This window comes from Vidua chalybeata, chromosome 4, assembly GCF_026979565.1.
Source record: "Vidua chalybeata isolate OUT-0048 chromosome 4, bVidCha1 merged haplotype, whole genome shotgun sequence".
NCBI classification, from domain to species: Eukaryota; Metazoa; Chordata; class Aves; order Passeriformes; family Viduidae; genus Vidua; species Vidua chalybeata.
In genome coordinates, this window is record NC_071533.1 from 29,963,290 (window position 1) to 29,990,980 (window position 27,691).

The window sequence follows — 27,691 nt, forward strand, 5'->3', positions numbered from 1 at the left end:
AGTTGTGCAACATCAAATGCCAAAGTCTTCTCCTTTAGGAAGGGAGTCAACACTTCTTTTGTGGAGACCCACCTGCACCTCCAGTTAAACCTGAATGGCCTCCGGTGGGAAAAGCTTTTCCAAGCGCTGAGCAGAAAGGGCATTGGGCAGGTGACCCACTGCTGCTGGGGACTAAGGTCCCAAATGTCCTCATGTGTTGTCTCAGTGCAGGGCTAAAAATGGATTTTGTCGTTTCTTTGGCTTTATTTATGAGCCTTTGCTGACCAAGTTCCGTGCTGCCAGTGTTTGTGTGAGTTACTATGTGTGATTGTTAAGGGGAGAACCAGATGCAATCTGGGGCCTGCGCAAACCTTGTTAGCAGAGTATTTACTTTATTTTTCTCCTTGAGGTTTGCAGAACTAGTTTAACAACTGTTTTTTCCTGTAATTAAGGCATCTGAGGGGGCTTTTTATTTTTTTTTTTAGCAGAAGGGACTTTTAAAAAAGCACTTTAAAATGCAATTAGAAGGGTATATGAGATACATACATACATGTTAAAACCGTGTGACCCTCACAACTATCTCTGGGCTCTGCTCTACACTTCTGTTTTGCAAACACCATGTAATTCCTTGAGAGATCCAACAGGCACCTGAAGAGTTGCTTAAGACCAAAATGGATCTGAACAGCAGATCCATGCTGTTGAGATCCGTGCTGTTGAGCGATCCTCAACATACAGTGCTGCCAAGCAGTAAAGGAATACTGAGGCAAATTAACCGGATTGGTGGCACTGGAAGAGGCTGCCCAGGGAGATCGGGGAGTCCTCCTCTCTACAGACCTTCAAAACACATCTGGAGGAGTTCCTGTGTCACCTGCTCCAGATGACCCTGCCTTGGCAGGGGGTCGACTCGATGATGTGCAGAGCAGAGATTCCTTCCGCCCTAACGATCCTGTGTGATCTGCAATAGGACCACCAGATCGGGGGGACTTTGATTCTCTTCCCCGCTACCACGCGCCCCCGCCTTCCTCGCTGCGCTCTCCCCTCCCCCTTCGCGCGGCATCCTGGTTTCTTCCCTTCGCACTTTTCATGCTTTTTTGTTTCTAAAAATCACCGGGAAGCCCCGGGCCCCGGCGCGGTGACATCCCACACGGGCGTAAGGGCGGGCAGGGTGTAGGGCAGCTCGCGGTCCGACCGCACGGCCGAGGTGCACAAAACCGACTCGGCTTTCCCACAACGCCTCCCTTGCCTCCCTCTTGCTTTGCGGGGACTTGGCTCGGGCGCCTCCGGGAGCGGCGGGGCGGCAGCGCTGCTGCCCGGCCATGTGCGCGGCGCTGCGGGGCGTGGCGGGCGCAGCCGCGCTGCGGGCGGGGGCGGTGCCCGGTGCCCGCGGAGCCGCCCCCGCCGCCGCCCGCCCCGCCCCAGCCGCAGCTCGGCGCGGCTCGGCATGGCGGGGCTGCGCTTCCCGCAGCACGGCAGCTACTGCCGCGGGGCCGCGGCCATGAACCTCCTGCTCGGCGTCTTCCACGTCCTCCTGCCCTGCTTTCGACCCGGGGAGGCGCAGGGACAAGGTGAGGGCACCGGCGGGGCGAAGCGGGGCGGGGATGCCGGCACTGCCCGCTCCGGGCTCGAGAGCGGAGCCGCCGCCCCCGTCGCCGTCCCTCGGGCGGCTGCCGCGGTGGCAGCCCGGGGACACAAAGGGAGCCGGGACGCGGCTCACCTCTCCCGCCGACTCCGGTTCCCTTCCTCCCGGCCCCGCGGTACCCGCCGGGCCACGCGTCTCTGCCGGCCCGGCGCGGCGCGGGGAGCCCCGGGCCGCCGCCTGCGGGCTCCGGCCGCCCGCCCCCTGCCCATCCGCGCTTTCTCTCTCTCTGCCCCCGCAGCCATCGAGCCCATCCCCGGCGTGGTGGAGCTGTGGCAAGCCGAGGAGGGGGAGCTCCTGCTGCCCGCCCAGGTGAGGGGGCGCGGGGGGTGGGGGCGGCGGAGGGGCCGGGGCCATTGCGGGGTGTGCGGGTGTGTTGGGGCCCGGGGGGCGGGCGCGGGGCCGGGGGGGCGGGGGCGGCCTCGCCCGCTGCTGTCACGGCGCAGCCCCAGCCCCGCGGCCCCCCCAGCCTGCGCCAGCGGCGTGGTTGTTCGGCTTCATTTATTTTCTGTTTGGGGGTTTTCCCCCCTCCCCATTTATTTATTTATTTTTTTAAACGAATGCATTTGTGGTCGGAGCGCAGTAGTCATGAATGTGCATATATTTATATCTCTGTGTCTGTCATGAATATGCATATATTTATAGCTCAGGCCTGCTCAGGTGAAGCCATTTTCCCCCCCCTCAAATGACACATCATTTATGGTGCCGTTCCTCTCGTTATAGCGGTTTGGTTTTTTTTTTTTTTTTTTTTTTTTTTTTTTTTTTTTTTTTTTTTTTTTTTTGTTTTGTTTTGTTTTTTGTTTTTGTATTGCTTAGCCGCTTGCTTTGGGCAGTAACAAGATGTGATAAATTCTGTGTTGGCGAGAGGAACCAATATGGTACAATGCCCGGCGGGGCCGGTAAGCGAGGAGGGGCGCTGGAAGTGGGGTCTGGAGTTTATGGCATTTGAGGCAGTCATTTAACTCGCACTGACGGACTCTGCCATATGTTGAGCTCGGCCTTCTAGACTTCGAGGCACCAGGCTCATAAACGGGAAGAAGCAGTCCTTAGGGGCATCATCTTATATGAGGGGCAAAAGCGGGTAATTTATTTGTCTTAAGCCCGTATATCATTCTCTGTTTAGTGCTCAGCCACTGACACCCATTAATGTAAGGAAAAATAGCAGAAGTGCTGTTTCTTAGCTAGCTAACAATTGATGCTGCTTCCCAGGACCCAGCATTTTGTACTGTGGTGTTATGAAAGTGTTATCTATTGTATGTCCAAATAATTTTATAAGATACATTTGTTGTGCTATTGAGATTTTGCCTGTTGCAGGTGTGGTAGTAGCTAAGGGAGGTGTAGAGTTGCTGTGCAGAGATGCTTGAGGAGCTCAGCCTTTTGCATCTGCATTCTTTACAGTGAAGATATTAAGATGCATTAGATGTAGAACTGTGTAATGTAGTCATTTATAGTTGCTTCTCATAGCGAAGCTGCAATTGAGTGATGATGACGTGATGTTTACTTCCTGAGGAGATTAGGTTCTCTTGGAAAACACTTTGTTCTTGAGCATCCTCATAAAAATATGCTTTAGCTTGGCTAAAGAAAAACCAGGCATGAATGACCCATGAATTTGGCATAGTTGAGCATATGGTCTTGCTCAGTCCTTGCAGGAGTGAAAACAAAGCTGAGGCTGCTGTTCCTCCATCATTTCTGTAGAGGCTACTTCAGGTATGCAGGAAAGAAAGAAGTCTTCTGGCTTCAGTTGTGACAGAGGGAGAAGTAAATCACAATAGGCTTGCTGATTTAAGAGGTTAAAAGTTGGATGAGCTCGTCTCTGAGTACTAGTGGTGCATTGACTGGTTTGCATGGTTTTTCCCCTCTGAGCTTGAGGACTGCAGCAGCATCTGATGCTTGAGTGACTACTCAAGCTGAACAGAAGGATTGGGTTCCTCAAATAGGTTTTAAGACCAAAATTTGGTCACAGGCCTGACCCTGATGCTTGCTCTTTTGTTTCCATGTGAACTTGGGCTTTACCTAGCCCTTGTTGGGCTTTGGCGCTGTGGCCACAATTGAAACCACCTTTTCCATTTGTTATGGTGAAGAGGAAAAGAGGCTTCCCTGAGTCCCTGCGGATATGGTGAGGGACCCTCTCAGCACCTCTTTTATAGAGTGGTAGCACTGGTGTGCAGTGGCTGGTCATGGCTTTTCCCTAGATGCCCAAAGAATCGAGGATTGCCAATCCAGCTGTGATCCTCTGTGGTGTTTGTGAGGTCCTAAAGACATGTCAGCATCGTTGCCCTCCAGGGTGACTGCTGGGATGGTGAGGGGCATCAGTGGAGAAGCCAGCATTAGTTCCTGAGATCGGGAAAATCGCTACATCTGTTAACATCTGACTGCCCTTTGTTAGAGAGATGCTTAAACTTGAAAGAGGTTTATTGCTTGTTGATCACATTTCACTTAAAAAAGTGGTCTGACCTACTGCTGTTACAAGGAGGTTTTCCATGTTCTCTTTCTTGCAAGAATAGACTTTCTGGGTTAAACCCTTGATGAGGGTTGTTGCCCAGTGTTCATGTATCACAGCAGTGGTGATGTGATGGTGAGGGTGTAGTAACAGGAAGAACTTCCTTGCTTTTGAGTGGGTTGTTTGGTAGGGAATATCCAAGAGTTGCTGCATTCCCGTGTTTGAAGATGGGTCTTGATGAAGGCTTTGGGAATAGGATTGTTCTGGCCCTTGATTTTGTTTTTCCTGCTTCTTTTTGGAGGGAGTGTGGCACCAATGAGGATTTCACCTGCAGAAGTGAAAAATCCAGGGAAGGAACTATGCATATTCCTCTGCCAAAGCACCTCCCTCCAACTGCTCTCAGCAGGAAAATGGATTAGGTTGCCCTGTCTGCCAGCCCTTTAGCCTGTTTCTGGCAGGTTACCAATGCTGTCTGATGGATGTTTTTCTCTTTCTGTCATGGCTTTACACTATTATCTTATTTTCCATGCATCATCAACCGCCGGTCTGTGACAGAGCAGTTTTGAGCATTCCTTGCTGCCTGCAGAATTTGAGGATGAAAGTTGGGTGGATTGGTAACCCATTCAGCCATCCTGTTGCCTGCACATGCTTTTGTTCCAGGAGCATATAGTGAATAAAGACATCATGTTAAGGGGTGAGGGAGGGGAAACAAAGCATTTTAATACTTGTAGTTGCTTCCTTGGCCTTTCACAGCATTGCTTTGTCTACGTGAACTGCAAGAATTTGCATGCTGGAGTGTAGCCGCCCAGGGCCCCCATGCCTCCACCCCACTTGGTTGTTCTACCTTCTGTTTCCTCTTGCTTCCCTTTCATTGTTTGTGCTTCTTGTGTGCCCCCTCCCAGCTTCCCTCTTATACATATTTGTGTTTTTCCTTTCTTCCCCTCCCCTAGTGCTCGTGGGCTTTTGATTCCAGCTTCCTCTGAAGCCTGCAGAGCTCTTTGGGGATAGCTCACCTACTGCTCGTGCTCTGCAGCCGAGCCCGAAGGGTGCCCGGAGCACTGCAGTTGGTGACGGTGTGCGTGGGCTCGTGCACCGGGGCTGAGGGGGAGCTGGCTGTATCTAGCCTGATGACTGTCTTCCACTGGTCTGCTGCTTCCTTCAGCATTTCAGTGTTTCTTCCTGGATTCCTGTTTTAGCTCTGAGACCAGCTGGTTTTCCCAGTCAGATGCGGTGGCTGTATTCCCTTGTGCCCATTTTTTCTTTCTTGTTGAAGGTGGTGTGAAGTGTGGGGTAACCATGGAGCACCCACTGACCTCTCTCTCCTTCTCCTTGCTCTTAACATCCCTTTTATAAATGGGATGGGCAGCTGGATTTTTCTTTGAAAACCAGAGGGATTTTGACATGGAAAATCTTGAGTGTGAGAGACTTGATTAGAGCAGTTGTGGTTTTTATAGACCCCTTATAATTTTGTGGTTTTGCATGTTTGTTTGCAACTTGTTAATACTTACTCAAGTGAAATGCTTGAGAGAAAAGCTCTGTTATGTAAGACTTGACATCCAAGACATTCACCACTAAAGGCTGAAAAAGCTGCAGATATTGACAGCCAGGTTGTAGCACTTCAGTGCAAAGCTGAAAGGCAGTTAGTTATGTTTTAAACATAACATACACATACAAGTGTAGGAAAGAAACACAAATGACAATTGTTCATGGCCTCCACCACTTAAAAGAGGTATCAGAGAGTCATAGTTGGATGTTCCTGTCTGTCAGAAACCATGTAGGTGGTTGCTGGGAGCATCTGAAGGCAGGGGCAGGCGGGTTGAGTACCTGCAGAACACTTTCCCTTTGGCCCCTTCAGTTCAGAGGGAGGAACTACCTTAAAATGACATAATGAAGGTTAAGTTGTAGTTCTTGTTATCACAACTGAAAATGACAGTAAATCATCAAAGTCAGTGTGTACCAAACTTTATTTTGGTCTTAGTGCAGTGCTTGACTGATGTGATGGGTTTTCTACTGTTCCTGTGTGTCACATGCAGGAGATGAGAGAGATGTTTCCTTAGAGGAATGCCTTGTGAATGTTTCAGTTTGGTTGCATATACCAAGGAGATTACAATAACTTCTTGTTTCACTTTACTGTGACACTGTTTCAGGTGCTTGAATTTTAGAGAAAGATAATGCAATGTTTGTTGTATCATGGTTGTTATAGACACTGGACAAATACAGAGCTGCTGCCTGAGTTTTCACTTAAAAGGCTCTGCTCAGGTCTGAAAGATTTTTTTTTTTTTTTCTTTTCGCAAGTAGTAGCAGCTTGTCTTCAGTTTCTGTTCTTCAGTGCAGCTCAGGGGCTAGTAAGGTTAATTGTTCTACTGGTTTTGAAAGCTGATGAAGACCTTGATCTTACATATATTCATCAGAGACACGCGGCACTGCAGTGTGTCATTAACGATCCCATTGGCTGTGCACAAATTAAATGTACGGAGTCACCTACTTCAAGGCAGGGTTTGTCTGAAGATACACAATTTGTGTGAAAGTCTGAGACAGGGTTGAAGTGGGAATTGTGTTCCTTTTTGGGCTTTTAAAAGGCTTCTCCAGACTCCCAGCTGAGCTTCTGGATGGTGCTGATAGGACTTGGGGCTGGATGGCCATGCAGATTATGCAGTAGCTGTCAGCTCAGGCTCTTGAGACTTGTGTGACAGAAGAGGGGTGCTTTCAGGGGCTTTCCAACACAAGATAAGCACCTGCCCCATATTCAGGATAATGTTTGGAGGAAGGGGATTTTTCTCTTCTCATAGGTAGACTGCTGGGAATTCCATTTTAACTTTCAGGAGGTCTTCCCTTCCTTTCCCCCTGCAGCCCTGTAGTTTGAGAATACTAGTTTTTTCCTTTTTTGTAAATCCTCAATGTAAACCTACATGTACATGTAGGCTGGATCACACAGAGGAGTGAAGACAGGAGAAAGTTGGACCTGGGGGTCTGTGTGTAATCAGAGTTGGGGGTGATTTTTAATTTTTTTTTTCCTTGCACAGTTGAGATCTGCTGTGGCTGCACTGTAGATTGGGAAGTTTGCTTCATTTTTACTTGGTGAAAAGTGAGGAGGAGAAATGGTAAGGTGGCTAGTGTTAAGGGTGAGCACAGTGAATGACCCAGGTTTCTGATGCCTGGCAGATGCTAAGCCATTTAAAGGAGGAACTGAGCCATTTAAAATGAGGATAGCTTGCTATCTGGCTGTGGCAGAGGAGCTGTTTCTGGAGAAGGTGGATAAAGAGTCCTCTAGTTCTGTTTGGTATTGTACTGAGGTCCTAGGAGTGCAAAAGGAGCTTGGAGAAGCTAGAAAACATGATGGGTTTGTATCATGCCATCCTGGTGAAGTCTAACAGCAAGGCTTTGCAAGGTCTCTAGAGGAGATGGCTGGGTGTTCATGGGGGCCAGATGAGGTAGATGTGAGCTGAAGAGCTTTGTTGTGTACTGCAGATCCTGGACAATTAGAATGGTGTCTCCAACCTCTGGGCAGGCGTACAGAAAGATTGTCAAGTCCTCAAATTAACTTGTACTTCCCTGTCAGTCTTGTTCCAGATTTGGTTATGTTATGGTGGAGGCTGTGCTGCTTCTCTTGTGTGAGCTGCTTGTGACAAAAGATGGAAGTTCAGATGTGTCTGGTAGCTTTTGGCAAGATCTGTATTAGTATTAATAAGTATTAGTATTAATAAGTATTAGTAATAAGACCTTATTAATAAGGTCATTATTTTAGACACAATAATTATTAGCATTAATGTTAGCATTAAGCATATTTGCTGCCATAGTGTGATTGTCGTTTTTCCTCACTTCATGAAGCTCAGATCTTCAGAAATCCTGTTGTCTGTCCCATTCACTAGGCAGGTAGGGCTACCTGATCTGCTTAAGCATCTGAAGCCTTTACAAAGATGTTTCATATTTATAGTTTTGTTTTTTTTTTTTTTTCCAGTATGTAGTGAAAATAGGTAAAGTCAAAGCTGGGGCTTGGGGCTTGTTCCGTGATATGCTTATGTGGGAAACATGTAGGAGGGGTGGTGGAAAGTACAGTCTTTTAATTTTAAAATATTTTTTCCCCCTACCTTTTCATTGCTAAGGTCTCTAGTTCATGTCTTGCAGAGCCATCACCTGCAGAAGCTGGGAAAACTCACCAGCTGCTCCTGGCAGGATGACTGTGACCTCCTCCTGAAAAATGTTAATTGCCCTAAAGTTGTCCCTGGTTTCATCAGCAGGGGTTGAGTGGCTGTAACACACTTCATTTTGAGTTGTACCTAAAGCTTTCCTGGAGATCTTGGCCATTTCAGAGTAGCTACCTCCTTGTTTTAAATGGATTTCCTGCAGGGAGCTCATTGAACCAACACTTGAATTCATTTTTGTAGACAGCTCAAAGTGGTTTGTGGTGAACTGCAAGCTGACACAATTCAGCTGCATGTCTTGAAAATTACCTGAGTGTAGCAACTGAGCTAAGATGATGTGTTCAGAGCTTCTGCTCTCTCTGCTTTCTGTACATGCTGCTAAATCAGTGATAAGATACGGGTTTGGGACCTCACCATGCCAGTTGGAATGTGATACTTTGCCTTTGGCATTGACCAGTGATCTGCATTTCAAGGCATTCTGCATCCTATTTCCTCAGGTACAGGCTATTGAAATTTACTGAGGAGGCAGAAAATTTGAAAGTGGAGGAAATAGTCTTCCTGTAGTTTGAGGGCAATTGATGGCTTTAGATTGGAATTCTGTGTGTGAGAGGGTTTTGTATAGATACACTTGCATATATGGAAAATGAGTCGGTTCACTCAGCATTTGGGAAGAAGCAGCAGAGTAGCCAGCTTAAGTCACCATTTATCTTCTGCAAGATGAGCTGAAACCTCAAATGGGATGTCCATCAACCACCTTACTTGACTCGTAAAGGAGTTGTAGGAATTTTAGATTTCTGAATTTGTTTTGTGAACAAGTCACATAAGAATCCATCTGTGATGGAGTTAAAGTGGTATGTATGTCCAGTGTAGCATGTTGCAGTTCTGAGATTCTTACACAGTATTTTCTCTGTTTGTCAGGCTGATTCGGAGGAGGATGTGGAAGAGCATCCACAAGAGCAAAGGTAAGCGAAACTCAAATGGAAGCAAGAGTGTTGAGGTTCATTTTGGTTTTTGCTTTAGGAAATATCAAAGTGTAATTGGGCAGACTATTAAAAATTACTTTTTTTTCCTGCATGTTAAATAGTTTTTTATTACTTGTGGCTTACAATTTTCTCAGCTTAATGTTAATATTGATTTATTATCAAAACCAAAAAACCTGTGCTCAGCCTATGCAAGTACAAAATACCTTCTTGCATCTCTTTCTCCTAATCCTGTCTCTAAGATGAATTTACTTCTCATTGCTTTCACACAAAAAATTAAATGTTTCTTAATTGTTTTGTTGTATGTTTTGTAATTATTTTTTTTAAGGCAGGGGACAGTTTTCCATTACAAAATTTGTAAATATAAGTAGTCTTGGAGTGTTAATTTGCACCAAAGCAAGGAAAGAGGTGAGGGAGATTTAAAGCCAAAGTTTTATTAATGTGTTGCTATGGAACAATAAATATTCTGCCCTTATGTCTTGAAATCAGATAAATAATGAAGCTCTTCAAAACTATAGCCACAACTCTGTGGTTTCTGTTAATATCAGGCCTTCTGTTTTGAAGGGTTGGGTAAATAGCATAGCAGATTATTTTTTAAATACGCATTTTGTTTCCTCTGAGTGTCCAGGTTAAAATGCTTGGACATCTACCAGTGAAACACTTCCTTCCTTTGGTATGTGTTAATGTGGTTACAGCTTTCAGTGCCATGCCAGCCAGAAAGATCACAAGACTTAAAATAAACATGTGGAACAGCACCGTTTTCTGATGGCAGCAGTTAGCCACAAATCCTTTTCTCATTTATCTCCAGTCTTTGCCCTTAGCTTAGGTTTGAGAGCAAACAGATCTGATAAAACACAACCCTTGGGAGCTGGCAGGAGGAGTAAGCCTGGGGGGCAGGAATGGGATGCTTATGATGGGTCTGTCCTGCACTGCAACGCTTCTTCACATGGCTTTTCCCCTTGCTGCCCCATTGGGAGCCTTCTCATCTGAACCCAGCATCACATTAAGGCTCCTGTGCCTCATCTCCGTGGGAATTACAAAGGTGGTTTGGAAACAGGATGTGAGAATTACTGTGGCTGCTGACAGCTGGTACTGATTACTTGTGCTTGCCTAAGTGCCCCAATTCCTACCTGTAGAGGGGATTTTTTTTTTCTGCCTCCTCTTATGAAAAGAAGGGTAAACTACTGAAAGTTGCATTTCCCTGCACAAATACAGAAGTTTCTGATTTTTTCATCTGGGAGCTATTATGTTTTGGATGCAGAATTTTTACTGCGTAACTTTATTACCTGCATGCTTTCTTTATTGAGAGGTAGTCAGAAGGCAGTAGTCTTAGTCTAATGCTGTGCTTAAGATTGTTTCTGTTTGTTTTCTTAGTAGTCAGAGAGATGTAATTTAGGTAGAAAAAAATTCTCTACTTGCCTTTTTTTCTCTGGAGGTGGACAGAGTAATTGGCTACTATGGCAATAATAAAAATATTATTGAAAATAATTAGTTCTTGAGACTTGGAGAGGAAAAAGCGATTTGACTGGAGGTTTTTTTAGGTCATTCAGGTGCTTACATTTTTTTCTAGTAATTATTAGTTTTCAGAAATGAATTTGCTTTTTGGGAGTAAAGTTTGTAGAGGTTCACTTGCATGGTGGAAACATCCTTCTACTGAAATGCTTCAGGAAACTTCCCTGAGCAGATCCTAGCTTGTGTGCATCTTCTAAACTATTTTGGTTTGCTGCTGTATGTAAACACATACATAGACCTGTGTGTGCTCTATATACTGAAGGAATGTTATAGTGTAGATTTCATGAAGAAGAGCCAGCAAAGGTACACTGGAAAGATTAGAATTTATTAGTTTATTTCCGGATTAATTTTCATTCCCTTGGCTTACATTACTATATGGTGAAATCATGGGGATTTCCTTTTCCTGTAGCAGCAAAACCTGAAGCTTGCAGCATCTTAATCTCATTGTCTGACTGCATGCCCTGGGGAAATCAGCTGAAGCTACTGTAATTTGATGTGAAGCCCCAAGAAGCAAAGCACCTTAATGTAGGGAATAAGCAGAAGTTAAAGGAGATAGAGAAATCAGAAATTTACCCAGAGATGAGGGAAATACGGGGAGTTCATCATCTTGGGGCATAAAAGAGAAAGTCTCTCTCCAAAACATTGTTTTATTCAGTTTTTAATTCTAGGTTAGTGGGTTCCCTGGGAACTTGCTAACCTACTTTGAAAAAACCAAACACAACAAAAGCAGTATTAACAGTCTTTTTTTAACGGATTTCCTGTGCATGTGCATCATAAGATCTTCCTTTTGGGGTGGTCTTCTTGGTTTGCTGCTCTTGTGGCAAGTGCACAAGGGAGATGGATGTGGTCTTATAGTTTCTGCCTTAGGTGTAGCTTTAACAAATAGAGAAATTTGCATGGAGGTAAAAGACATTGTCAAAACAGTAATTTTTGTGAAGAGCTATTTCAGAGGTGAATGAGAAATGGTTGATTAGGTCCATAGGTTTGCAGCTGCCCTGAGTGAGGAGAAGATCATTATCAACTCCTTAATTTCCACCCTACAATTCCAGCTATTCTGATTGCTTGGATGCTTCCACAAGTTGCTTCATGCTGTTTTGTGTCTCTCTGGATCAGATTCTGAAATAAGAAATGCAACACAGTAGACACTTGAGTACTGCTTCAGGCCACAGACTTTGACAGAATTAAAATCATGTGTATTTAGACTAGCCTATTAAGGAGCTTCCAGTTTTCTTAAAAACCTTTTCTTACATTTGAAAGCCAGGAGTAAAAAGATGCCTTTCATAACAGTCAATGACAGGTGTTGACAAGAAAATATTTTGTTACTGTGTTTGGAGGGTTTGGTGGTTGTTTTTTTTTTTTTTTTGTTTTTTTTTTTTTGTTTGTTTGTTTTTTTTTTTTTTTTTTGTTTTTTTTTTTTTTTTTTGTGTTTGGGGTTTTTTTTTTTTGTACTCCCACCCCTTCATCCTGGTGATTTTGGTTGCCACAACTAGCAGTAACAAAATTTGCAGGTTTAGGTGCTTGCTGAAGCAGCATAATGAGTCAGCACCCAAGGGAATGGCCTGAAGTTGTGACAGGAGGTTTAGGTTGGATATTAGAAAAAAGGTTTTTCACCTTTTCTTGCTGGGCACTGAAACAGGCTCCCCAGGGAAGTGGTCAGACCTCCAAGCCTGACAGAGTTCAAGAAGTTTGGACAATGCCCTCAGGCACAGGGTGTGACTCTTGGGGATGGTTCTGTGCAAGGCCATGAGTTGGACTTGATGATCTTTGTGGATCCCTTCCAACTCAGGATATTCTGTGAAATGCAGAAGTCTGGCACAAATAAAGAGACAGTACTGTCATATGATGTGCACAAATGATGCTATCAAGATGTTTAGCTTTCTACTTCAAGGAGGTAGACTTGGATTACAAAAAATTTCTAATTTCATCTGTATGACCTTGTTAGTACTTGGGTTTTGAGGACTTCTGGAGAAGGGTCTTTGAGGATGCAGTTTTGCAGCTGGCACGTTAAGGAACATTTGCACCAGAATAAACTGCTCTACTCAGGATGTGAAGCATGCATCCTTAACATGTGATGCACAATGATTGTCCATGAGAAGGGAAATCCATAAAATACTAGAAGTATGGAATGAAATTAGCCTGGAAGAAGACATTTTCCAGCCTTTCCCTATGGCAGGGCATATTTTGCTTAGAGTACATAGGTATCAACTGCCAGGAAAATTCGGAGAGTGATTCATTTCTATTGAACCTTTGCCTTTGATCTCTGGAGAGCCATTTGACCCTGTGGGCTGGAGCTGCTTGGGGCAGGAGGTGGTATCAGCTCCCAGTGGGCTCCTGCTAGGGTGTCAGTGCAGCCTGGGAGTGACAGCTGATGCCCAGCACTTTGACCTCTCCTGATTGCTTGGTGGAATTACTCCTAATCCTGTTGTTTTTGCTGTGTCTGTGAAATAGTGCTCCAGATGTGGAGGAGAAATTGAAGGTAGAGGTAGCAAGGGAGTAGCTTACTAGCTGCCTGAGAGAGAGCAAAGCAGTCGAGGTGCACAGACTGCAGAATTGCTAGAGGGTTTAGGGAATACTTTAGAGATGGAATTACAATGTTTGCTTCAGGAAGAATCCAGAGTGGCAGTGGGAGAATGAGCCTCCTGCGTGTTGTGAGACTGTACATTGCAATTCCTCCCTGGCCACAGCTTTGTCTCTAGTGAAGAGGCACAAATGAGCTCTGGTGCTGTGGATGGAGTATTAAGACGCTTCAGAGGTGACTCATCCTTCCAAAAAGCCTGTGGTCTTAGTGCCATAATTTTTGACAGTCCCAATTAGAAAGTAGTGGCATGGGATTAGTGGTATGCCTGTGTATCAGATAACTAGCTTGGGTGGTGGCTATAGCAGGAAAAGAAAGATTGAAAAACAGATTAGGATCAACAAGATTTTCTTTTTCCTTCTTCTTTTTTTACTGAAATGAATAAAAATTGATCTTGTGCCAGCTGAAATGTCTGAATATTAAAAAAAAGTTTGTTGTATTTATTTTTTAAATATCTTTTATTAAAATCAAAGTGCAAATCCATTGAGAAAGTGTTTCAAAATGAAAAGCTAAAAAGTAGCTCTGAGAGTGTCAGTGAGTGCTTAAGCTGTCTGAAAGGAACCGCCGTAATATTTTCAGCCTACACTCGTATGGAGTTCCACTGATCATTTAGATTGTCATTATACAAATACAAACATAAATCTTAACTACATGGAGACTATTCCCAGAATATATGCTTGGTCTTAGCTTGTAATAGTGAAAGCTACTTTTATTAAGGTTTTAGTGTTTTTAAAATTTTTGTTTTACAAAACAAACAACAATCCATGTGTGTATTAAAAAAGAAAATAAAAAGCTGGGTTTCTTGGGAAAAAGCTTTTTAGTCCCATTACTGTACTTGCATAAGGTACATTGCATAACGTAGCAATTTCTGCAGTATGCACAGAATATATGTTTTTAGTGGTTAGCACTAAAACCTTCTTCAGTATTGGCTAACTTGTTTTTAATTGATAAATCATGGCTGTTGTGCCCCACTTCCACTTTTTCTAGATCATCAAGGGACTACTAATTTTAAGTTTAATTAGATGCCTAAAGAAATTAATTTTTTTTTACATAATCCTTAGAAGTAAAGGAGGAGAATTGAGATGGACACACCCACCTATAACACTTGGGTGAAAATCCCTAAGGAAACACCTGTAGGGAACACAGGATATTGTGAAACTGGACTAAAAGCAGTTTACTGAAAAGAATTGCAAGACGACAATGAAATTGGAGGTTCTCTAGTATATGAAGAAACAGATAGTTCCTTCCAAAATAATCAATGTTACTCTTCCTCTCCTTCCTTATACCTCTGCCAGGCACAGCTAGGGTGGCAGGCTGAACTCCTGCTGCTTTAATTGTTTATCTCTGTTTTATGTGGCAGTTGATTCACTGATGAACTTTGCCTTGCTGAACTTTGTATTAGATGCTGTTAGGAACAGCTCTTCCCCTGTGTGCATTGCTTCTTCCAAAATACTGGTCCTTTTACAAAATTATGTTGCTTGCCTGATGATACAGGAGGTAAATAATGTGTTTTGTTTTTTTCCCTGGGACATTGCATGGCAGTGCTGTGTGCTAACAATTGTTTCAGCTGTTGTTTGTTTCTTTATTTGTAAATTGTTTTCAGACATTTCATAAATGAGAGAAGTTGCCTAGGCCAGCTGTACAGTGTTTCATACCAAACTGAGGAGGTGACTTTGTGGCTTTCTGTGATCATGAGATAATGGCAAATGACAGTCTTGCACTTGTTTGCAAAGAGATGTCTAACTTCTGTCCCCAGTGTAGGTCCTGCTTGACCTTGATGGCAATACTTTAAAGGTGATATGTGGCCACATGTAATTACTCTTACACTTGCTGTTGCAGTCTCACTCATCATCAAAATCTTGTCTGTTTACATTGAACAAACTCTGCTGGAATGTCATCTATATTTCTCTCACTTTTGTGTACTCTCTTGGGCTGGAGGATGTTCATGGCTGGACCAGAGACTCTTTGATCTGTGTCAGCTCATATGCTACCTAAAATGGACTTTCTCATCTGTGGGTGATAACTTGACTTTGAGAAATGAAGGCAATCTTGGTATGGTAGTTGCCAGTTGGCCCTTCTGCATTCATATGGCTCATGGTGCCTTGAAAAGCCATCCAGGCTTCTATGGAAACACCAGTTTCTGTATTGGTAAAAATAGCAGGCTGGGGCTGTGAGGTCATTGTTTGCACAGGAATTAGTGTGTATGGAGAAGTTATGTTTTTGGATGTGTGCTACTGGAGGAAACTTTCTCACTTGTAATGATCTTTCTAAAAGGACAAATAAACTATGCTTTACATCTTGGTGCCCTATATAGTTATTTCTTTGTCTTCCTCTTAATAATGTCTTCACTTTCTGTTCTCTGTATCTTCTGCAGATCTCTTGCATACTGTCTTACAGCATCTCTACTTTTTTTTTAGCTTCTGTCTGGGTCATGCCTGAAATGGTTGTAGTTTCTGTACTGCCAGAGGAAGAGGATGTCTTGCACTCTGTTGCCTGGTGCTGTCCCCTGCCTTGTGCAACCCTACAAGTTCTCTGGATTAGAAGAACTTGTTTTATTGCCAGGTTAACATTTACTTGTGATCATTCTCTGGTTGGTTTCCCTGTTGTGCTCTGGCAGCATCAGCTGAAAACGTGCATGGAAGTTCTCCCTCAGTGTCTACAGCCTGTTGTGTGGCAGGGGTGCCCTGTGTCACCTGCAGGATGTCATCTCTGTTCTGCTTGTCTCACGTTGCAGTGGGGCACAGGGGGCCCCAACTGTGCTGGTGTGGCACTGGTCCATATCTTGTGGCATCTTTTTGCTCTTTCCTCCTCTTCAGACCTGCCTCTTGCTGCCCCTGCCTTTTGGGCTGCTGTGGGAGTGGGTGTGGTGGTACCTGTGCCAGGGCTGACCCTGCTCCCTTACCTGCAGTGCAGGAGGAGCTGGGGAGGAGCCCAGCTAGATCTGCTGTTCTGTTCACTGTTGGTGAGATAGATGAGCTGGCCAGTCCTCAGAAGTGTAGGGCTGAGATGGACAGCCTCTTGTGTGTTAGCAGTAATGCCATCGAGTCAGTGGCTGTGGGGTAGGAGTGGGATAAAGCATTTGCACTGGGATGACGGATAGCCTGGGGGACAGCTCCTGGGTTTTGGGTGGATGGTGTGGCGAATCACACAGTGCATGGTTTTTTTGGTTGGTTTTTTTTGTTTTTTTTTTTTTTTTTTTTTTTTTTTTTTTGGTTGTTGTGTGTGGGTGTTTTTTTTTGTTGTTTTTTTTTTTTTTTTTTCCACTTGGTAAGCTCCCCATAGCCTGTGCTTTGGGACAGAGCCCACCCAGAATGCATGCCCTTTAGAATTAGGACAAACCTGGTCTGAGCAGGTGGGACAAGGGCATATGGTGTCTTATTTCCCATTGTGTTTGGTTCAGTAGTGGTTGCAGATCTCATGGCGCAGCCTGTTGGTGTAGTCATTCAGCAAACACATGGGGAAGGTGAGCTTTTAATGCCAGGCCAGTCGCATGCTGCAAGAGCTCTGCAAGTCTGCTTGGGAACATGGCATTTGTCTTGTTAAACTTAACCTGCCTTGTTTTGAAAAACGGGATGTTGGGACACATTTTGTGTGTTTAGAGAAAAGAGAAAGAAAAGCAAAAGTAAACAGCTGCTATGGCATGTTTGTTCATGTTTATTTGTAAACTTTGTGTCCCTGTAGCCTGTACTTGCTGCTTCTGTAACATAAGTAGTTTAGAAGAGGAACTTTCTTCTTATGCTTCTACTTTTACATTGTAATACATTGGTAATGGATTTCTGATGTCTGTTAATCTCAGGCTAATCCTTCTGATTTGTGGGCAGTGGGCCACAAAGGATTTAGCGTTTGCTATGTGCGTTTATTATTAATAAATTATTTTCACCTCCATAATAGCTGTTTCTTAGTTGCTTATTAGAGGACTTAATTTGCAGAAATTTTACAATTTTGCAGTTAAACAATAAACATCTGGAATTGTAGACCAGTGTCAGCAGTCTGAAAATTGACACAGTGTAAGAATTTAGCTTCACAATTTTTCCACTTTTGCAGATGGGCATATTGTGACAGAAGAAAGCCTAAACAACAGTTGTAGGAACTTGTGTGGAATCTGCTTCTGAATGACCAACCCCAGTACGCTCATTTGATTATTATAAGTAGAGCATGAAGAGTCCTGAAATCTATCTAATGTAGATACTCAAGGGTGACACAAACCTAGCTTTTAATGACTCACATATTTTTATTTGGTGAAAAAAGGTCCTCTGGGAAAGCTGGCAGTGGCTCTGACTGCATGACTTGTGGGCAAGTAGGTGAAGGAGCCTTTTCAGTAGTTTAGGTGTTTGCCATAGTATAGTTATAAATAGTTATAACTTCAAACCTGAGTTTTAAGAAACATCTTAGTAACATTGTCTTAAACATCATTCTTTATGCACTTTCTTCAGTATGTGCTTTGGGTAGAGACTTTTTTCTTTTTGGTGGTTATTGCAAAATCACCAACTCCCTTCTTCATCAGGACAGAAAAGCCCCATCCACTTCAGGGTGGGGAACAGTATATATCAAATATTATACTTGCATGTGATGATGTGTTAACTCTTTAGCAGAGTTCTGAGTACTCACCGCAAATATTTGCTTTGTATTTATAGAAGAACTTGCTTTCATCAAATAAGCTAGTCACCTGGGAGAAACTTGTGATCATTATGAATAATTTAGGTGTCTGCTTGTTGTCTCAGGGGTCCACCATTCTATGTTATGTCCAGGCTGCCAACTGAGATAAGGAAGATAGAGGGCAAAGCTGGTGGTGTTAATTGTCGCCTTATCTTCTTCTCCACCTCCTGGCCCCAAAGTGGTATACAAATAAAGCTGAGGTTTTCTTTTTTTTTTCTTTTTTTTTTTTTTTTTTTTTTTTTTTGGTGTGTGTGCTGTCTTAGTAACTTTTAGAAATAGCAATGGAAATACAATTAGACAAGGATAACTCAGGATATTCTGTGTGTGTACAAAACAGACCTTTCTGTAGAACAATTGGACTTTATATAAATACAGGAATTTTTCACACACAATGAAGAAGATTTTTTTGCTCAGAATTATGAGGAAAAGAAGGAAAAATAATTTCTTAGAGGAAGATGTGAAGTAGGCCTCTGTTCTTATTTTTACTGAAGTTCTCATCTTCCATGTGTGCTTCAAGATACTCTTGCAGAGCTCTAGTTACTTGTTTACCATCTGACCCACCTGCATACTGCAACTCTGCAGATGGCAAAATCAAGAGATTTGAAGTGCAAAATAATGCTTTTAGTTGCTGCCTGATAAAAACCAACTTCAGCTTTAAAACTTTGTGAAGACACATGAAGAAGCTGTAAAGACTTGGAAATAAAAAAGAGAAAATTAAGATGGTGTGTCCTGTTCAGTGCTGTCAAAAGCATGGGCTGTGTTGACTCTGATTCCTGGTTTTGTTGTGTTTCCGAGTTGGATTTTTTGAGAATGAAAAAGTTCTGTTTAAATGTTTGTTTGCAACAGGATGTTCCGTGAGGAAATATGAGAAATGCAGAAAACAACTCAGTATTTATTAAGCCTAAAACTGTTTTTTTGGCCAATGTGATGTGCCAAAAGCAGTAACATAGTTACACTTGCATAATGAAAGAACTCGCTTCCTTTGTAATACTAAGACTTGAGACTGGTCTGGTCTTTGGAGACACTTGCACATCAATAGCATGATAATTTGACACACATGAAAATCCTTGGGAAGACTTTCAGAAGCCTGAATTTTAAAAATATATGTGTATGTGTGTATATGAAAAAACAGTGACCTTAAGCCCAAATTGTTCTGGCATAGATTTTTGATAACTTTTTTGCATGTATAAAACATTATACATTATTGCTCTTGAATTTTTAAAATTGCTATTCATTATTTTAATGTTTCTCTCTGGATCCTCTTTATTTTCTTTGAGACAGTGAAGTGTAATTCTGTTGTTACATTCATATGCATCTTTCAAAACAAAAAGTTAACTTTGAATTAAAAGTCTCAGCTTTACAAAGTAGATAGAGATAAGTGATGACTATCTGCCTTGTTGGTAGCACATTTACATTTATCTCCTGAGCAGAATTTCCCAGCTTTTTAAAAACATATGAACGCTCATATCTGATCTAGTAGAAAGTTAATAATCTCTCTTTTTTTACTGTTCTTTGTTGTACTCTGAGACCGCTGAATTTTGCCATGTTCTTACCGTTTCCCCTCCTGAATTAAGGAGGGCTTGATTGAAAAGCTTTTGCGGGTCCCAGGAGAGGATCCAAAAGGGAATTATTATAGATACTCAGATTTCTAGGAGTTCTAGAGACTGGCTTTGAGTCACTGTGAGTGCTCCTGTTGACTCCTGCACACTTCTTTCAGAGCAGACAGTGGTTGTCAAGCAGTGAATCCAAATGTTAATACTTAACACTTCTTACAGTTTGTTGGTGCACTGAGGTCTGACCTTTCTTGTGAAGCTGCTTCAATTATTTCTGTGATTTCTGGTTATTATCAAAAGCAAATTGAAAAGAAAAGATCATCTGGTATCCTGCTTCCTGCTGGTATTCTTTTTCTGGTGAGTGTTTCCAAAGTGTTCCTCCGTGGGCAGCATGTGGGGTTGGTGACATGAGGCAACTCTTTGCAGTCCTTCAGCTGCAGGTTTCTTATCAGTGAGGACAGGAACAGGTTCAGCAGCCATGCACTTTAATGCCACCTCCTGGCATTTGTTGGAGCAATGTGTTGTGCTGCCAATTGGGAATACACTTGGAACAAAGTGGGACTTTGGAGACTTCTTTGACTCTGAGCCAGCAGTCTCGGTACGATGTGCTTAGCACTGGAGAGAGAAAAAACAGATGCATGCTTGTTTTTTTTTTTATTATTTGTGAGGAGGATCCTTTGAATGGCTTCCAAGGTCTTGAGGTTCCTGCATGTTGTGATGCCTTTTAACTCCACGGCTGTAGTGCACTTGGACGAGAGGTGCAGTTTACACAAGCAATTGAAATCGCACGTGCACCGGATTTTTTAGGCTCTCGGACTTCCTCGTCGCTTGTGTCAGTGTGCCAAAGTGCACCGTGTTCTCAAGGCTTTTCTGGGTGGCAATATGTAAAACCTGTCAGTTACTCCTCTGTTCCAGGCTGGCTGTTTTATAAACAGGTGTGGTCTGTGGGGACATTTCCCTCCTTTAAAACCCATCATCTTCACTTACACTTTAGTGCTAGCTGTTGTCATTGCACAACACAGCTGAATCCTGAGAGAGTTGTATGATAAAAAGCTAAACTAGTTGAATTCTACTGAATTATCTGACAATACAGTTGTTTAATTTTCTTGGAGAATAAATCACAGTGATTCATTAATAATACAGTTGGTTACATTTGGTAGAAAATAAAAACTGTAATTTTCAAGTTTAAAGTAATTACTTGACTACTGCTTAGAGTATGAAGATGTACCTTGCATGAAATGTCACAGTTGTAGGTCCTAGGTGTCCTCCTGAAAGATTTGGTTGCCTTTGCAGTAGTTAATAATGCAGAAATTATTGTGTGAAGTTGTTTGCTCTCTGCTAAAAATCTAACAAGGATTTTTAAAAGGGTTCAAAATTGAAATATAAAAGGTTTGTCTTTTTACATTAGAACTCTACCAAAGTTATTGACAAGTGTCTGTCATCATGCACAGAGCTGGACACTCATGGTTTTGGTGCAGTCTGGGCATCGAGCACCAGATCCTGGCTGAAGTAATGCCATAGCAGGTCAGCTCCTGCACCAGGCAGTAGCCTCAAATGCTGAGCATTTTGGAGTAGTGATGCTATTACTGTACACAAGTGCTGCCCAGTGTGATGGTTACACTGGTGTCCTGATATTAAATCTCTGAGTGGAGGGGCAGTGGGGTTTTGCTGTGGGATGTGGCAGGAGTAGAGGGGTGGTTTTGTTTCCCCTCATTAAGTTCCCACTGTCTGGCTAGGTGCTTGTCAGTGTTTGGCTTGCAGCAAACTACGCTGTGAGGTTGCACTGAGTGCAGTTTGTTCCCCTTTTCATCCCTTCTGGGCTCATCAGTTTGTGTTCTTTGGGGGCAGAGACTGTGGCTGCACCTTGGGTCTCACTGGACTTTTTGCTGCAGAAACAAAAGGCACTCTGCAACCACCAGACCTTTCTTTGGGAGTGCTGCTTACGGATCACATCTGCTTTGGTGCACAGGGCTCTCCTCTTTAGACTGATGCCTCTTACCAAAGCTCAGAGCAGTGTGTTGGGTAAGACAAAACTCAGCTGAAACAGGATGCCACGATCCATGCATGGTTGCCTGGCTGTGGGGAGAGAGGCTGGGCAGCCAGCAAGTTGCACATGGCACTGGAAACTGCTTGGATGTGATGCTGAACATGTCTGGGCTAGAATTTGGCAGCAGGGGAAGGATGGGGTGTAATTGCTGGAAAGGCAAAGGCAGGGGCAAAGTATGGTAACAAGTGAAAAAATTCTAGAGATTGTGAACAGAACAAAGAAAGGTAAAAAGCCATGCCCTGATAAAAATACCAAGTGAACAAAGATACTGGTAGGTAGGGAATAAATGAGAGTTTGCTCATTTCAAGTGATTGGCAAAACTGATAAGGGACAACTGCAGATTTCAGTCTTAACAATGAAGAGAAAGATACACAATAACAAAAGGGAAGTGAAATGAAAGAAAGAAGGGAATGACTGATTCATAATTGCTTGCACCCTGGGTAACCACCACCTCCGTTCACGTCAAATGATTATAAGGTCTGTGCAAAACACAATCAAGTCTCTTGACTGTGGCTGGCAGATGTGTGCAACAGTCCTGCTGCACACTCACTTGGTGTCAGCTATTATGCAGTCAGCGAGTCAGACCTCACCAGTGACATTCTAGGTCACCTCTTAGATTTTGCCTTTGTAATTACATAAATTACATTGTCCTATCGATTACAGTTGTGGGTTAGCATTTTAAAGTTAAGGTGTCTGCACATCAATAAATGTACAACAGTAAAGACCTGAACACAGTGATGATAAATACACTAACCAGGTATAAGGAAAAATGGTGTAATTCCTGGGGGTTTTTTTGGGCTTTTTTTAAAAATGAAACTGGAAGAACAAGAAGCACTGTGCTGCCCTTGCAAACGAGCAGCCCTGTAATATTGTAGAATAGGTTTTGCAATTCTTTACCGTGTTGTGGATTTAACATGCTTGCTCAGTTTTTGTGCCTGCCTGCTGGTGCTGTGGGCCATGTACATCTCTGGTTTGTGTCTAAATCTTCATTCCTGGCAACTGAAGAAGGGTAGAGAGCTGAAGGGCCTGTACTTGACCGACTCCTTGACCCGTGCTTTACGTGCTTTGTTGCTATTAACTGCTTTTCTTCAATAGCTATTGTCTGATTTCTGTCTTGGTGTGTTCTGTCTTTTATTCGAGGCCTTTGCTGCAAGCCTGCTGCCTGCAGCTCCCGAGGTGCCTGCTGCCTGCTTAGGTATTTCTGTGGCCTGTCGCTGACCCAGTTTCTGCAGCGTTTAAACTGCCCTTTTGAAAAGGGGACATTTCTGGCCTTTGTGAGCATTCTCAGTGTTGCTGGGATAATGTGGCTGATCGCACAGATGCGGGTAGTCGCTTTAAAACAAACACACACCCCTGCCCTGGTCCCCATGCTTTCAGTCTTGCTTGGATTTTTTTTTTTTCTCTCCTTGTAAATAAAAACAATTATTCATGCTTTTTGGTCATTGAAGCTATGGGCTGTGTTTTGTTGTTCCTGAAACGATTACTGAAATGTTTGCTGTGCAGGGAGGGCAGGGCAGTGCCCAGCCATATAGAGTGCATGCTTCTAGATTTTAAGATGAGAACTTTTGCCTTTGCTCCAAGCTGAGGAAGCTTGTTTGGGACTTGGAAAACTTCAGGTTTTTTCCCATGTCATCTGTGACTTTCCTATGCTGCCTGACTTGGAGGTTAAGTCATTCTGGGTATGCGTACTGGTTTGGGGACAATGACGTTTGGTTTGAACACTCAGATCTTCTTCCTTTCCCCTTTACCCACTGAAAGCTTGCAAGGTGTGGAAAGGTAAGAGCAGGTGTCAAAAATGTGACTTCGTGGTAACTGCAAATCCATGTTGCCTACTGCTGGCCGTGGTTTGGGGCAGCACCTTAAGTTTCTTTATTTCCTCTGTGTTTTTGCCATATTCATGCCAAAAGCCACAGCTTCCGTTTTGACATGATTGAAGATCTGCCTTACAAAGCCATTTAGCTCCTTTTTTAGTGTAAATTATTGCCATGAAGTGACAGAAGAAGCCTCTTCAGAGGTTGGACACACTTTGCTGATCTTTGTCTTGCTCTTGTATGTCCATCCAATGCTCCCATAAGAAGGGGCAAAGTGCTGTGTGTGAGTCCTGCTCCTCAGTCTACCTCAGCTGCCCCTCTGCCTATGAGAAGCCCCTCTGGCTTCAGTGGGACCTTTGTGTGGGTTCCCATGCAGGACCATGGCACTAATTTGCTTATCTTGAAGAGCAAGAAGCATCAAGAGATGTATGGTCAAGACCAGTTAAATATACCTTTGGGCTGCAGAGGGATCTTTATCGTGTCTGGAGGAGCTTTTCCTCTCGTGGGCGGCTTGAGAAACCCCATACTTCTTCTGCATTCAGAAGAAAGTGCATCCTTTATTGCACTGGAAGCAGATGGCTGCTTAGAGGCTTGTCAAGAAATTAAAAATAGCTTTAGTGATGCTTTGTCTTTGGTTTCACAGGTGAACATTTCCGGTTGGTGAACTCTGATTAGCTTCCTAGCTTTGAAATAAAGGAGGAAATGCAAGAGTCTAGGGGAGGTAGATTTTTGATACTGTACTTGATTGCAAGTACTTTTTTTAGCGGATATAAAATAATCAAAAGCTGACTTCCTGCTGTTTTTTTCTCATAATTTTCCTCCTTTTCCTTTCCTCACAGCCATCCTGCTGAAGGAAGCAAATGTTAACTAGTGGACTTTAGGTGCCCCTTGCTGGAATTCAGAGCCATAACATACCTGAGGTTTCTTTGGTGGTAGACATTTTGTTAATAAACCTGTGAAGCAGGCTGTGTTTCATATAGTTCTGCATTGTATAATAGCAGAAGGCTGCAGCATTTTGTACATCTGAAGAAATTGGCTGAGAGCATGTGCTATGCACTGGCTTCAACAGATCCCAGATGTTTTGTAAGGACCTGGTGGTTTATGCGATAAGTTTTGCAACTACTAATCCTGGTAATGCCAATTTTTTTTGTTGTTGTTTCTTTGCCTGTTTGAATTTTCTGGTATAATTTTTTTTATATCTGAGTGTTTCCTTTAACAATGTAATCCAGTGAACCATAAATACACAATGGTACTTAGGAGTAGGTCACAAACAGACCATGAGCATGCTTGTTTTTATTAATAGCTCTAAGTCATGGTGTTTTTCCATTTTGCACACCACAACCCAGAGTGACGAGTGACACAAGACAGGAGAGATCAACAATCTGCACTTTTCAAAAGGGGCAGCCAGGGAAATTTTGCAGGCTGTTTGCAGTGGTGTCCTGTCACCTTGGGGGTTTACTGGCTTTAGGTGGAAAAGTAGAAATGATCTGATGCTGTGGAGGATTCCCCTTTCTTTTTCTGACTGCAGGAGGGCATGTACTTGGAAGTATAATCAGAGTTTTGTATGGGAAGCTAGAAGAGAAAAGCTCTTTATTTGAGAGTAGGTTTATATGACTCTGCTATTGAAGCATAGAGATGATGATGAAAATGCACAGTGCTGTCAGTTAATAAATGCCAGTTAATAGAAATAGTCTGCAATTTTTTAAAATTGCTGTTTTTAAGAGGTTCTTCATAAGGTTCTGTATTTTGTATCCTGCCTAAAAAAAATGCCACACATCACATATGGTGTAGATTCAATGAATTAGTGCACCAGAACAGCAAGCTTCATCAAAGGATGCCGAAACATTTGGAGGGGGTCTAAAGAAGATGTAATACATCCCAACTGGGAGGGGTGGAAAACAAGAACAAGAGAGTGATGCTCCTGTGAGATAGTGGTGGTGGTTTGGGGTTGAAGCTACTTTTTCACTGTTGGTATTTGGCTAGTGACTTTAACTTTTCATCCTGAACATTGGTAATGGCTCCTGGGTTGTGGGGGAGCAGCTTAGTTTCCCTCCTGTGCATAGGATGTCTGTGTGACCACAGCTTCCCCCTGCAGCACCATGCTTACAGTACCTTTAAGAAAAGTGTAGCCTTGCTTCTTCTCCATATATTTTTATTTGCATCACATTTTCATTCATACAGTACAGCTTGTGAAAATGCTTTCCATTACATGAAAAACTATGTATTTTTTAGGAAACTTACGTAGTATAAATTTGAGGTAACAAATTTGAAGCATTTGGAGATGCTTCAGAAAGTCTTGTATGAAGTTTCATCTTCTGGAGGAGATAATTAAGTTTTTAATAAATTTGGTAATCAATAGTGGCAATAACGTCTGTCCTTATAAAACTGAAACATAGCCCTGAGAAAGCTGGTCTTGGTCTATTACTCAAGCAAGTGTTTGGTAAAAGGATTTTGCAGGTGGTGCATCGTTTTAAGGTTTTGTGGGACTTCCCCAGCATGTTATCAGTTTCTAAAATAAATTACTGCCAATGCAGTGAAACTGTATATTGGAGTCTTTGTGTTTTTTTTTTTTTTTTTTTTTTTTTTTTTTTTTTTTTTTTCATTTGTAGCATTTGAGACTGCCTGTTAAAGTGGAGATAACTTGTATGGTTTTCCATACTGAGCTTATTTAGGTTTTCTGTCTTCATACACTGGCTTAAACAAAGCATGGTATTGAATGTTCCTGGATAAATTACTATTCTTAAAGGTTGATGCTCAAAGATTATACTTTGTTTTTAAAAATTTGGGTTGAAATTCACAAAAGAAGAAAAAATTCAAAGTCGAGATTGATATTTTCCACTATTGGGTATTTTTTATAGCTTTGAGACGTGATCTTAGTGACTTTTCTGTAACTTCTTTTCAGGGAAACTAGTATCAGGTGAACTGTTCAGATCAACAGGATTAAATTAAAAGCAGAAGTTAATACTTTTTAAAGTCCTAGGTCTGAGTTTTCTTGTATTTGCTTAGTTTCCTTTTTAGTTAGTGTTCTTTTTTTCTTTTCCTGGGGAGGAGCAAGGCACGGGGAAGGATAGTGGGATTTTTGGCACTTAATGGGTTCAGTGTACAGGTTTCCCATGGCCAGTTGAGATCCAGTAGGCAAATACATGCCGTCCTATGGGCCTTTCATTATAAAAGAGAAACGAAAAGGCTTGGTTGGATTAATGTAGAAACGGCAAAAGGCAGCTCCCATAGGAAGATTATCACTCTTAATTACTTTAGGAAGATTATCACTCTTAATTATTAAGCAGGTCAAGCTTATCAGTGACCTCAGAGCTCTTTCATGCATTTTGCTGAACTGCTGTAACTTAAAATCATTTCTGTCAAGATAGAAATTTTTGGCTGTGCCTGATGTAGAAAAAGGAAATGGTTGGGTGCAGTGAAATTTGACAAGAATGTGACTTCCTATTGCTGTGAGCTTTGCAGCCCCACAATGCTTCCTGTCAATGCGTCCTGCCTTTCTGGAGGCAGGAGCCAGATTCTCAGAGCTGGAGGAAAACTAGATTCCCTGGCATGTGGAAGTGAAACACTTGAAGGAGGAAGGCTTGATACTTACTTGACAGAAGTTGGCCCTTTGCTCTTCAGCTTGGGAAGAGTTTTTGAGTAAAACTTGGTGTGCTTGATGAAAGGAATGTTTATTTTTACTGTTAAAAACCGAATTGCTGTTGGTGCGTTTAAAAAGGTGAGGTCTTGGTGAGGTCACTTGGATCTTTTCCTTCTTTACTGGTAATTGTTCTGTAGGCACACTGCAGGAAAAGCAAATACGTTCATTGTTACTTTTGTGGGAATTAATTTAATTGAGGCAGGTGTGATAGAATTTGTTTCTTCTGAAATACCTACTTCTTGTTTTGTTCTCTTTGTAATTGTGTTAGTGCAGGACTGTGCTTAAAAACTGCCCTTTCCACTAAAATTTTCTCTTGTCATTTTGCCATGGCAATGACAGAAATAAAAGCTTTGCTAACAGTAAGCAAAAAGAATTGTGTTCTTAGGTAAAAGGCAGGTGGGTTTGTGGCCTATCTTCTGACTTTTTAAAGGTTCTTTTATCCTGCCTCTTTCACTGGCTGTGCTGTGAATTTTGACTGCTTTCAATAAAAGGCTTTGAAAACTGTGGGTGGGGAACAGTAATTTAAATTTCATGGTATTTCAGCTCAAGGCTTACATTAGTGCTTTGTTTTTAGCCAGAGAAGGCAGCATGGTGACACCGTGGAAGCCTTTTCTCTAGGTACTTCCCTGTGCACCCTTCCCTAGGGTTCATGTTTTCAGAGTGTCTGAAAAAGGCTCTGAGCAGCACATCTCACTTGAAAATGTTTTATTTTCAGTTCAG

At 42.7% G+C, this 27,691-nt stretch overlaps 1 protein-coding gene across 5 annotated transcripts in view; it reads left to right on the forward strand.

The window, feature by feature from the left end:
• Window positions 1-1,415: 1,415 nt before the first annotated feature.
• Window positions 1,416-27,691, forward strand: part of TMEM131L (transmembrane 131 like) — a 79,478-nt gene continuing 53,202 nt past the window's right edge. For all 5 annotated transcript variants that reach the window (XM_053940143.1, XM_053940144.1, XM_053940146.1 and 2 more), the window contains exons 1-3: window positions 1,416-1,544; window positions 1,857-1,927; window positions 9,116-9,159. In XM_053940143.1, coding sequence (XP_053796118.1) covers window positions 1,421-1,544; window positions 1,857-1,927; window positions 9,116-9,159 — 239 coding nt within the window. In that variant the 5' untranslated portion in view covers window positions 1,416-1,420. The remainder of the gene's footprint in view (window positions 1,545-1,856; window positions 1,928-9,115; window positions 9,160-27,691) is intronic.